The sequence below is a fragment of the Phoxinus phoxinus genome (assembly GCF_949152265.1).
Source record: "Phoxinus phoxinus genome assembly, chromosome: 9".
In the NCBI taxonomy this organism is placed as follows: domain Eukaryota; kingdom Metazoa; phylum Chordata; class Actinopteri; order Cypriniformes; family Leuciscidae; genus Phoxinus; species Phoxinus phoxinus.
The window spans coordinates 29,068,543-29,081,727 of NC_136884.1; the positions used below are offsets into that span (position 1 = coordinate 29,068,543).

At 41.0% G+C, this 13,185-nt stretch overlaps 1 protein-coding gene across 1 annotated transcript; it reads left to right on the forward strand.

Moving 5' to 3' along the window:
- Window positions 1-6,523: 6,523 nt before the first annotated feature.
- On the forward strand, window positions 6,524-8,344 carry LOC307004528 (general transcription factor II-I repeat domain-containing protein 2-like; the record flags this gene model as incomplete). The annotated part of the gene is made up of 1 exon (XM_079623847.1): window positions 6,524-8,344. One exon carries the CDS (start codon window positions 6,524-6,526, stop codon window positions 8,342-8,344), a length of 1,821 nt encoding a protein of 606 aa, XP_079479973.1.
- Between the last annotated feature and the right edge of the window lie 4,841 nt (window positions 8,345-13,185).

Sequence of the window (13,185 nt, forward strand, 5' to 3'; positions counted from 1 at the left end):
CAGCCATTAACTCAATTTTTTGTGTTTTGTGACGTTGCGGAGTGGGAATTTAAGAGAGACCCTTAAGTAGCACAGAGTTTTGAGTATCACTGAGGATCAATGAACGAGACAAGTTCACGATGAGTTTATTAGAACCCCCTATTGGGCTAGTGCTGGTGGACAGTTTAAAGCCTTCATCCAGTGCTGGAGCATGGCCCCTGCCGTCGCCGGCCTCCAGTGAATACCGTCTTCACCGACCTGAAAAAGTTCTGATGACAATGTCGGGATAAAACTCATGTGTTTCTTAAGGAAGATGTTTAAGTGCTCCATCATCCCCTGTTCCCCTAAGGGCAAGACTCTGGAAAAGTTCACCAGTGGAATGAGGATCTCAGTGTCAGGCAATCTTTCCTTCGCCACTTTAACCGCTTTTTGTATCTCTGTGATCGCTGTCATTCGGTACCTCTGTTGTCTATTGTTGAGCCCGAAAGCTAAGATTAGTTTTTCCGGAACCACTCGAATGGTTGCCCTTTCCATCAAGTTCACAGCATGCTGGAATTTAGCTCCCGGGTAACTCTCTATTTGCAAGTCAGAGCAGCCCGAAGCTGGAAATCTGGAGACGTTCGAATCACCCACTATCACATATTTACTGCTAATTGTTAAATTCCAATCGGATAGTTTCTTTTTGGTGTTCGCGTGTCTGTTTGGAAGACCTAGTGGGCTTTTTTGCCCCAGAACGGGTGAATTTTCACCAGATTCTCTATCACGCGGTGAAGGTGGTGTGTTCGCGATGACCGTTATGGGTTGAAGTCTCACTCTTCCGCTGCTAGGGACTGGGTGAGTGACTGCAGTGGAGGCCCGGTGCTCTGCTGCTGGTTCTGCGGTTCTACTGGAAGTATCTAAACGCTCAATCTCATTTAAAAATATGGAGAGCGGTGAAGGCATTTTGCCGTGCGGTTCGGAGTGGTCGGAGAAAAGAAGCTCACTGCCCTGAGGGGACGTTGGCAACTGATGAGGGCGAGGAGGCGAATCAGGCTCACTCACTGGCGCCTGCAGACTCACTGGAGGCCCCAACGGTTGCTGTGCAGAGCCCAGACGTGTTTCTGGGACACAAGCGGCCGGGGGTGGAGTATCCAAGTGTCTGAGAGGCGACGGGGTACAATGCAAGACCTTACTTGTCCTTTTATGAGGACGCTGTTCTAGAGGCGCGAGCTCAACGACCTGTATGGGTTGGAGCAATCTGTGAAGACCCACCGGGGGGGCTTCCTCTTCGAAAGACCACTCCCTTCTGATTGGAGAGGAGGTGGTCACCATTATTGGCTCTCTCTCGAACAGATGAGGTGATGTCTGTATCTCAATGTGTCTTGTAGTAGCACTAACTAAAGGGGTTTCAGAGGTCACGATACGAGTCACTGGCGGTGGCGCCACAATTGAAGTGTGTACGGTAGCAGTGGTCACATTGGTTGTAGATGTGTGTCTACCTCGTGTCACTGCTTCCGCATACGATGGTCTGTGTGTGGGCGTTGTGGTCGGTGCAACTGAAGTGCCTGGTATTTCCGCCAGAATCAATGCCTGCGCCTGTTCGATCGACTCTCTCGATATACGTGAAACATAGTTCTTCTCAGCCCAGCCGGTTGCTATCTCGAAAGCCTTAAAGGAGTCATAACCTAGTATTACCTTGGATACCTACTGCTGTATTATAGTCTTTCAGGCCCTTCTAAAAAAGAAAAGTGGAAAAAAAATAAACACAGAGCTCCTCAGACCCTTATTTCTGAAGGCATTATTGTCTCGCGAGATCTGATGCGATATTTTGCCTGTCGTGGACGGTCATTTTAATAATGCAAATGAGGGGCGCGTTGATTGGTTGCAGGAAGGAGGGGGGTTGACACCGCAGGTAACGCTTTAGCATATCATTCCAAAATCACATCATGGCGCAAGTTGTGAATGAACCCGACCTGGCCGCGACCTACGGATTCAACCGTATATGCACGAGCCAGACTCTGAAACTGAGCTGGAAAGGGAAGATGTTGAGTCGATGGAGGACGTCTACATCAAGATGTCTCTGAATGAGATCAACGTTTGCTATCATGTGGTGTTTTTGCCTTGTTTCACGTTCTGGTTTTTTAGACATTTAATATTTTTCTTCTACAGACATGTAACGTGATGTTTTTCTTTATGTTTCTTATTACTTGACTGTTTGTTTTATTTATCTATTCTTATCTATTCTATAAAAACATCAATACAATGATATGTTGTCATAGTTATATACAATTCGATGAAAATATAGCTGTATCATTTAATTTTCTTGTCTGTTTATCACTGAGGTCAAACTTCATAATAACAATGTATCAGATTTTAAACTATATTATAAACTACACTATAAAACAAAGTGGAAAGATATGGCTAGCATTCGTAGAGTCCATTCCCCGTGTTTACCTCGAAGCTAACGTTACATACAATAGCCGCATTAGCAGTAGCTGCTGTTTGTTACACACAGTAGAGCAATAAAAACCTTTTTTTTACAGTCTATGATAAAAACACAGCCTCCGTTTCAATTTCAGGCAAGTACCTGGTGGTTGGACGCGTTTTCCAAACGGAGCTTCGAGGCCAACTTCGCCTGATATTGCCCCAAATTTGTGAATGATTCCGGCGTAAAATGTTTAGCGCAGACACTGAACAATAAGCCAGTTGAAAGTGTTGTTGGGACAGCGTCAATAAAAATGAATTTTATCCACTGGTAGTTTGATAGTTTGGTCCGTTTTTGGTATAGAAAACACATTTGCATGTTGTTTCTGGCAGTCAACCACAGAGCAACTCACGTGTGCACTTTTTTTCTGCATCTTTCGCGACTGAATATGAGGGGGAGAGAGGAAGGGGGGGCTTCCTGCTGCGGTGTCCATATATGGTATATCCGGCCCCGTCTTGACGTCAAGACGGGGCAGAAATCAAAATCTCGTTTTTTAGTGCGCGTGCACGTGGGCTATTTTACAAACCCTGAGGTAAACAAACGCTTCACTTTTAAATATCGGCTTCCCGGCCAGTGTATAATCATTATTCAATCATAACATACATTGATTCTTGTGGAAAAGTGAAAATTGCAGGTTATGACTCCTTTAAGCCACTCAGTGTGATTGTTTTGTTTGCAAATATTCTGTACTGCTTCTTCTATCAAAGTTTCATAGTGCTCTTCAAGGATATGCTGCGCGTTATAGGACCAATTCAGGGCGTTTCCCTCCAACCTCGTTTGGACTTCCTGTCCAGGGAAAGCTGGCCTGATGGTATCAATAAGGAGCTGCGTGAGTCTACGAAAAGTAACTGGTCGATTGTCGTTAACTTTTGTGGTGACTTTATTGAGATGATGTACCAGTTTAATGATGTCAAAGAATGATTTTATAGTGTTTCTAAGCTCCGGCTGGGCTGGGATGTACTCTTTCCTCTGTGCATTTCTATGTGTGTTGAGTCTAACCTGTGAGTTTTCTCTTTCTCTGGGGAAATAACGAGCAGGTCTGTTATTCTCTCTCTCTCTGCTTCTAGCTGTTCTAACCCCATCCATGGAGATGTCTACATCCCTAAATCTACCTCCATGGTTCACAAAGGAGACTCTCTTATTGCCCCTATTTGAGGACGAGCGTGATGGGAAACTATATACAGAGCTCCTTCTCTGAAAATTCTGCTGAGGTACCGATCTATGATCGGCGAAACGTGTTTGCTGTTGAGGGGGGTGCCAATCCTCCTCAACCACTTCTTCAAAAAATTCACGCTCTGCGTGTTCATAAAAGTGTGGGTCAGTGAGAGGAGCTCTGTTGTTTCGTTTACCCCTTTGTTTGTTTCTGTGATTACGTTTCCCCTTGTTTTGGTGAGTGAGTGGAAAGTCTTCAGTGGGAGGCCTGTATGGGCCTGCAATCACTGGAAAATGATCAGATCTACCAGGAGGTCGTTTTGGATCTCTGACTGGTCTAAATCTGTCTCTGGAGCGTGAACTGGAATTATGAGCAGACCCAGGCCCCTGGGTGCTCTGTGTCTCACACGGCCTCTAAAGACGTCCATACTAGCTCTATAAATGTATAAAAGATATAGTAATAATAATAATATTATATATGTATAAATATATATATGAGTTCAAAAAAATAAAAAGAATCAAAAGAATCAAGCCTATCGCGACGTTTCGGTGGCTACTGCACCTTCTTCAGGCAGGCTTGTATATAAAATAATAAAAATAAAATATATATAAAAAATAAAAGATATAAAAACTAGGCTTATGCTATGTAATAATATATATTTTTATATGAAAGTCAATATGTGTATATGTAATCAATGATCAATAACTACTTTTTAGTTTGGAAAGGACGAGAGATTTCCCCTTTGAGCTCAGGTGGACTCCGTCTCTGCAGAGATGGGAGAGACAAATTTTTCTATGGCGAATGCAGCGCATCTGTCTCCCTGCCAAGAAGCCTGTCACCTTCCCATTGATCCACCGTTTGGCCCCGTTCCACGCCGTAGCCAGACCTGCCAGTCTGACCTCTCCAAATCAGACGAGGCAGAATGTGGGAAAACACCAGCCTGGTACTGGGAAACATCTCAAAGCATTTGGCCAGGTCACGCGTTATTTCCCGAAGGAAACCCAGGCGATCGCGGCCCTCCCGGCACAAACCGTTCCCACCCAGGTGGATGATCAGGATGTCCGGAGCTGGAGCTCTGGCCCGGAGAGAGCGCAGAGCTGGAAGCAGCTGCTCCCAGAGTCTACCTCCTCTGCCATCCCAGGTGATCTCACAATGAAGATCAAGGTTTTCATCCAGGCGCTGCTCACAGATGTGAGTATGCAGCCTGCGAATAATAGAACTGCCAACTATCCAAACTCGTGGTGCCGTCTCAAAGAACAGTGAGGGAACTGCGATTTACCGCCCATCTTTATTATGAGTGCTACACGATTGATTGGCTGTTTTTGCGCATTCTACAGACCCCACCCAACAGCACTTAAAAACAATCAAAGCATTATTATTGTATATTTATGCCAAATTATTGCTTATGAACTGTTTATGATTTGTGACAATTAATGTTTACGTTTTCAACGTATATATGGTTTAGACCACATATGTCAGAGTCAAGGCCCGCGGGCCACATCCGGCCCGCGAGAAGGTTTTTTACGGCCCCTGGGATGATCTTGATTTATTATTAGAACCGGCCCGCAGCCCGCAGCAAGCCGGCAGCCCGCAGATCTTTTACACGCACCAATAGGGGTGTGCCGGTTTCAGAATTGGTGATGACGGTTATGATGTGAGTCAAATGTGACGGTTCGTAACATAACCGTCGGGTTTTTTTTAAAATCCTTTAAAAAAAAAAAGCAATGAACATGCTTTGTTTTAAATAAATCACACACACTAAACAAATCCTTTTAAAAACGTAGGCTGCTTAAATTATATAAGAGCTGCATAAAAATGAATGAGTAGGCCTAAATTACAAATGATAAAATCTACATACCTTTATCAAAGAAAAAAAAAGTCGAACAACGATTGTTGTGATAATACCTTAATTAAACTAACTAAATACAGGAAACAAAAAAAGTGCAATGACATTTTAAATTCCTAATCTTTTTCGACTTCAAAGTTCCGTGACAGGAACACCAACATGTTCACTTTACTCGGTTTTAGTGACGATCTGACTGGGGTAGCTATGTTACCCGCAGTGCTAAAAACTCGCTCTGATGCTGTGCTTATAGCACAAAAACATGTATTTACGTGCCAATTTTGCTAAGAGCGGATAGCGTGTGTCTCCCCACCATGCTAGTGGATTAGCTGTAGAGTCAATTGGTTCTTCTTGGAGATAGCGGGTTAACTCCGTGTCAGCGCGCGCTCTGATCGGTAAAGGGGCAGATATTTCAGACCTCCGTTTATTAGGGAGATCTCCAAGATTTCTCAAAGCCGCACCCGTCTAGAAAGGATGTAGCAAAGATATTTAATGCTAATGCATGAGGCATAGGCATAGTTTCATTCATTTACGATGAGATGCGCTCTAGTTCACAACGCAAGTGAACGCCGGCGCCTCAATGTCACGGTTATTATATTGTCTGCTATATTATTAAATACATGCAATTGGTTGATGAAACATTTATTAAAATTAAGGTACAATTTGTACAAAACGAAATTCGCTTTAAGGAAAGGCTTACAAAGCAAAACTTATATGAAGTGGTAAAAATCATTTCTGACGATTTACAAAACAAAACTTCATTAAGTGGTAAAAACCATGTCTCCCGATGTATTGCGCATATTATGATCCTATCTAAAAAAATATTTTTTTTTTTTTTTTTTTTATGTTTGTAAAAAATATTTTAATAACACGGTGTTGGCGGTTATAGAGTTCTAATGACGGTGTTTAACTATAACCGTCGGTCTCACGGTTAAATACTAACCGTCACACCCCTACGCACCAATACTACATTTCCCACAATGCAACGGTGACGCACCGAGCAGTAGGCTGCTTCATTTCAATATTTATTGGCACAGCAGTCGTCAGCATCACAGTAAAATTAACTTTCAGATACCCATCAAAAATGGCAAAACGGAAGGTGGACACTGAGAACCGGGGGTTTCAAACAAGGTGGGAGTCGGAGTATATGTTCACGGAGGTAGCTGGAAAACCTGTGTGTCTTCTGTGTGGAGAAAGTGTGGCGGTACTGAAAGAGTATAATCTGAGACGACATTATGAAACGAAACACGCGGACAAAAACAAGAATATGGACATGGAACAAAGGCTACAAAAGGCAGAGGAATTAAAACGAGGCCTCAAATCTCGACAGGCTCTGTTCAAAAAAGCCAAATCACAAGGCCAGGCTGCTGTCAAGGCCAGTTTTATTTTGGCAGAAGAGATCGCTAAATCAGCCCGGCCATTTACGGAGGGGGATTTCATAAAAAACTGCATGATTAAAGTTTGTGACGAAGTTTGCCCAGAAAAAAGGCAACTCTTTTTAAATGTGAGTCTGAGCAGAAACACCATTGCCGAGAGAGTAGACCAGTTGTCCATCAATCTAAAAGAGCAGCTTGTGAAAAAGGGAAAAGAATTCATTGCATATTCCTTGGCTGTGGATGAGAGCACCGACATTTCTGACATTGCCCAGTTGTCAATTTTCATCCGCGGAGTGGACTCCAGCCTAAGCGTGACAGAGGAGTTTTTGGCTTTACGTCCTATGCATGGCACAACTACGGGGCATGATTTGTATGAAGAGGTGTCAAGATGTGTAAATGAGATGGAGCTGCCTTGGGAAAAACTCGTGGGTTTGACAACCGACGGAGCACCTGCGATGTGTGGACACAGGAACGGACTGGTGGCGAAGATACGGGAAAAGATGCAAGAGGAAAACGCGACAGGTGAGCTGACAGCTTATCATTGTATCATACACCAGGAAGCGTTGTGCGGTAAAGCCTTGAAAATGGAGCATGTAATGAGCATCATCACGCGCACAGTTAACTTTATCAGAGCCAAAGGTTTGAATCACCGCCAGTTCAAGGCATTTCTGACGGAGTTAGAAACGGAGCATCGTGATTTGCCTTATCACACAGAGGTGCGATGGCTAAGCCAGGGAAAGGTGCTTCAAAGATGTTTCGAGCTTCGTGAGGAGATTTGTCTGTTCTTGGACAGCAAAGGGAAAGACACAACACAACTCCGAGACGAAATGTTTCTGTGTGAAATGGCTTTTCTGTGTGACATTACGAGTCATCTGAATGCAATGAACTTGCAGCTGCAGGGTCGGGATCATGTCATCTCTGATATGTACAGTACAGTGAAGGCATTTAAAACCAAACTGACTCTGTGGGAGACGCAGATGCGGAAAGAAAATTTGAGCCACTTTCCCAGCTGCCAGACCATGAAAGAGAAGCTCTCTACCAGTGCGTTCCCGAGCGCACAGTTGGCTGATAAAATAGGTATGCTTGCCGCTGACTTTCGACGCCGATTTGCTGACTTTGAAGCACAAAAAAGCAGGTTGGAACTGCTCGGTAACCCATTTGCTGTTGACGTGGAAAGCTCACCACCAAACCTCCAAATGGAGTTGATTGACCTCCAATGCAATGATGCACTGAGGGCAAAATATGCGGCAGTGGGTGCTGCGGAGTTCGCCCGTTTCCTCCCCGACACAATGCCCCAGCTGCGCATCCAGGCTGCTCAAACGTTGTCTATGTTTGGCAGCACATACCTGTGTGAACAACTGTTTTCTTTGATGAACCTGAACAAAACATCACACAGAAGTCGACTTACTGCTGAACACCTCCACTCAATTCTGAGGATTTCCTCAGCTCAGAGCCTTACCCCGAACATTGATGAACTTGTGGAAAAGATGGGACACCACCAAGTATCACCCTCAACCTCAAACAAGTGAACATTACTGTGCAATCACATATTTAGAGTTTTTACTCAGTTCAAGTTTAAAAGTTAAAGTTTAATATTTGTTTTCACTGCATGTTACTTCTCCTTAAACAAAGTGTTGTTTTTGATTAATAGATTTTTGCACTTTATTTTATTGTATTTCAATCCAATTATATTTTAAAAATATTTCAGTTGAGTGGATGATAGAAAATTGCTATTATTGTTTTTTTCTTTGAAGTAAATTTAGCCCACTTTTGCTAAAATAGAAAATATAGGCTACTGATGGTGCCTTGAATACCGGTTTCTTTCATTTAATGTTCATGTTATGGGGATTTTTATATAAAGGAAATTTGTCTTTTGTGTCTGTTGAAAATTAAAGATTACTGACAGAGCCATAAGAAAATATTGCTTTATTTATCTGATCATATTGGAATATATTTGTTAGGTTTTCAGTAGGTTCAATTAGGTTCACTAGACTATATGCGTCATTTAAAAATTTTTCAATGAACATTCGAACAGTCCGGCCCTCGGCTTGTAGCTAAATTTTTTATTTGGCCCTCCGTCCATTTGACTTTGACACCCCTGGTTTAGACTGATTTTTAGCGTTTAAATTACCCTCTTACTATCTTAATATATGTGAATAACAATAAATAAATAAAAATAACGTTACAATGTCCATAAATCTAGAAACAGTACATTGGGTTGAATGTATCGTGTAATGAGTTCTACTAATATATATTGTGAATGCCGAAAATTTTTCACGTTGATAAATGCAGATCCGCGTCGCTTTGTCTGTCTACATTAGTGGGCCAGTGGTTGAACTTTTGCCACGCGTGTCAGAGGTTCTGGGTTCTAATCCGCAATCATACGTTTTTTCTTTTTTACTAACCACACAGAATAGACTCATTAGCGGTTGCATATCAAGCAGACACATCAAGTGTGCATTTTGTTGTTATTCCACCGGAAGCTCAGCACAGACGTGCAAGAGGTTGATATAGTGTTTGTTACCACGATAACAGTCTGAGCGTCCCTTGTGTATCCTGCTGGACAAAAAAAAAAAAAACGTACTACTGAGCAACAGTGCATATTATATTTGTATTGTTTTAAATGGCAGATTCGTTTGTGTGAAGGACCCAAGTAGAGCATGCGCAGTTATTTTATACCAGGGTTTCCGTGGGGTCTTAAAAAGTAAAAAATTCTGAACTTTAAATTTAAGGCCTTAAAAGGTCTTAAAAGCAGCCAGATTTTCATCCGAGGTCTTAAATTTAATTTAGCCAGGTCTAAAAAATGGTTTTACCCTCGTTAATTTCCAGAAACGCTGGCTGCAGAAAGTTACAAAGTAGCAAAAAAGTATCGAGCCGTAGCCTAAAGCGGAGCTCTACAGGGTCCCCAACACGCCGCTCAGCTGCCAGTAGCTCGTGGCCTGATCGGAGGTAGCTCTCCAGGGGTCGTTCACATATCGCATCTTTTGCGGGCTCAAGTTCGTTCAAATGTAGGCGTACAGCGAGCGCGCTCTTAATTGAAGCTCGATCAAGCCCCGAAGTAATAGTGGAAACGCGGCTATTGAAAGCTCAGTCAACATGAAGAATGGGGGTGCACCCAAACACTACGGGTGTTTTTCTCTTCTCCGTAAATAAATATTGTAGCAGAGCTACAGCAAGCGTTTATCGGTGGTGGAAATAAATTATCTACTAAACCTTTGTCGTTGTGGAGAGCGCAGTGCATGGTTGCATAGCAACGACAGACACCACGGGAAAATCGGACCAAATTTTACTATTTATATTAAAAGATGAGCTAATGTGCATTGTAAATGTCAGTAATTTATATTTTTTGACTCATTCTTTAAAAAAAAAAAAAATTATTTAAAGGCTGAAATATGTCAGGTTTATCTTTTTATAAAACCTTTGTTTGTTTTAGGCTATTTTCGTTTTGGGCATTTGGGTGTGGAAGGTACTACTGTGATTGCTTTATCTGTAAATTAGATTTCTTTTTCAATGACTGAATTCATTGAAATAAAATGATTTTGTCAGAATTTCTTTGATTTTAATATTTTTTGGTAATGCGTCGTGTAGGTCTTAAATTTCAATCTTTATGGTCTTAAAATGTCTTAAAAAAGGTCTTAAATTTGACGTACTGTAACCTGCAGAAACCCTGTTAACCTCATTGATCGTACTGCACATTTTTACTTTTTTTTCTTGGTTGCAATAATCATTCAAGTGTGCTAATTATAATTCATTTGCGTTTTTCAATTTTTTTAGTTGAATAAAAAACAACAAGTGTACTGTAAAGTATAGAATTAAGGAATGAGAAAATTAAATGACATGAAACACACCACCCTACTTTGGTCATAATTCAGCAATCGGCTGGAAGCCACTGCTGCTCATAAGACCGCATAGTTTACTGGAACATGAATAGAAATAATGATTTTGTCTAAATAAAATAAATAAGCATCTAAATGTATCAATATTTCTCCAATTATGCACACTTCTGGATTAAAAGCCCATTTGGAATATACAATTAACTGGTCCCATTGACTTCCACAGTAGGAAAAAAATTTACTATGGAAGTCAAGGGGACCAGTTAACTGTTTGGTTACTGACATTCTTCTAAATATATTCCTTTGTGTTCAGCAAAAGAAATAAATTCATACAGGTTTCAAACAAATTGAGGGTGAGTATACGATGACAGAATTTTCATTTTAAAGTGAACTATCCCTTTAACATGTGTAATCAGCGCCAAAGCTACCGCCAACGACACCTGACGGCTGAAAAAGCGCACATTGTCTCGAACTAAATCAGCACAATGGATAGCTCTCTGATCAATGAACGACAACGCTGTTTTTTCACAGAACACATTACATTTAACAGTCAACTGCATTAAAAGGCATGTTATCAGATCGAACAGATTCACATATTTTCATGAATTTTTTTAACGATTTCAACCTAAAACCTCAGATTTAAACAAACAAACAAAATGCGCCATTCACGCTACAAGAGCATCATCAACCCTATGGCCCAATCAATTTATGCATTCAAGACAACACGTGCGTTTCAATTTAATCGACCATATCAGTGGGAACAATGAGGCCGCGCTTTTGATGCGCAGAGGTGTTCGATGCGGGGCTGCACTGCAGAGAGAAATAAACGCAAGTCGTCCTCCACCTGCAGCCTTGATCTGTATTTGCGGAAAACCCACACTCACACAAGTAGGTGGAGGTGAAGGGGATTTTCGTAACAAACTGTGTTAAAAAGAATTTGACATGCAAGTACAAATGTAGGCTGTCTGTCTTTTTTCTACTTTACCACAGTAAAGAATACGAATATAATAGGCCTAATTAAAAGAGAACCAATAAAGAAACGTTTATAATCCCTGGGTGAGACGTGAGTGATTTGGGAAAATAAACAAGAGATTCCATGCAGGGATGAGTCACGATTTTTAAAATTTTGATTAGGTTGTGGGATTATTCTCTAAAATAAAATCTCCATGTTTTCGGTGCTGACGCGCGTGTTCATGTAACCGGAGGGTGACGCTGCCAATAATGCACATAACAGCTGTCACAAAGAACCGGCAAAAGTAATGATTATCAATGTGTCAAATATATCAGACATTTTAATGGAATAATATTGTTAAATTTGTTGATAATCGGGTGACCAGATCGCAAACCAGAATTCATAGCTGACAAAGCTTAAATTTATGGGCTCAAGCACAACACTCTCAACGAAAATGAAGAGACATTTTAGCGTAGTTTTTATTTTGTAAACTACATTTAGTCTCGTTTTTATTCTTCAACAATATTGCATTATACATTTAATTTTAGTCATCGTCACATGACCAGAATTTAATTGCGTCTCGTTTTCGTTAGGTGATAAAGGTTCGTTGACGAAGATATTTCGTCATAATTTTCGTTGACGAAAGCAACGTGAAAGGGGCTTACCGAACACAGTCCAGGGGGCTGTTCCATAAACCAAGTTTAGAGTATAAGCCAGGCTTATTTCGGTTAGTCAGGCTTATTTTTGGTAGATTCGGTTTCATAAATCAAACTTAAAAAAGTTCAAACTCAGTTACCCCGGCAACTTATGCTGGCAAATTAACCTGGTCCGGGGCAGGCTAACTGTCAGGCTAAGTCTGAGTTCAGGCTTAACGAGCATACCATTTATACTCACCTGCTAGTATTTCGATGTCATTTTATTTTACTTAACCACTATTAATAAAAAATAAAATAAATAAATAAGGAAATGTACTTTACTAATAAATGTAATAAATTATAAGGTATAAATACACTAAGAAATGTTCAAAACTTGTGTGTTTAATTGGTGAGTTTGGTTAATGAGTTTGGTAATTAATTAATTAAAAGTATATAAATAGGGAGCTGAACTCGTTTCCAAACTTAACCATGGCGTGTCCTTTCATAGATGAGGTGGTGGATGAGGGAGCTATAGTCTTGCGGAGGGCATTTCAAAGAGAGAGAACTTTCAGAGACAGGTCAGACCCATTGGCTTTTAATGACAGCTACCTGTATGAGCGATATAGGTTCTCAAGAGATGGGATTGCATAAATAAATGTTGTGGAAAGTGATCAAAAAGGTGATTTTTTTTTCTTCCCCTTTAAAAAAAAAAAAAGGTAATTCTAATTTTTCTGTAGCTGTTGAATTTCCAGCTCCAACTTCCTCATCTTCAGTTTTTTATACTGGATGTCGATATCAATCGCTTCCATTTGTTTAAGGAGGTAGCGTTTATACACTCCTTTTATGTTTTCTGGGTTCTGTAGCAACATAGATTTAAGTTATTTCATTGAATACTCTTGTCACATTGTTTTCATTTCTTAATACTCACTTTGTCACATGTGGTCCCAGAC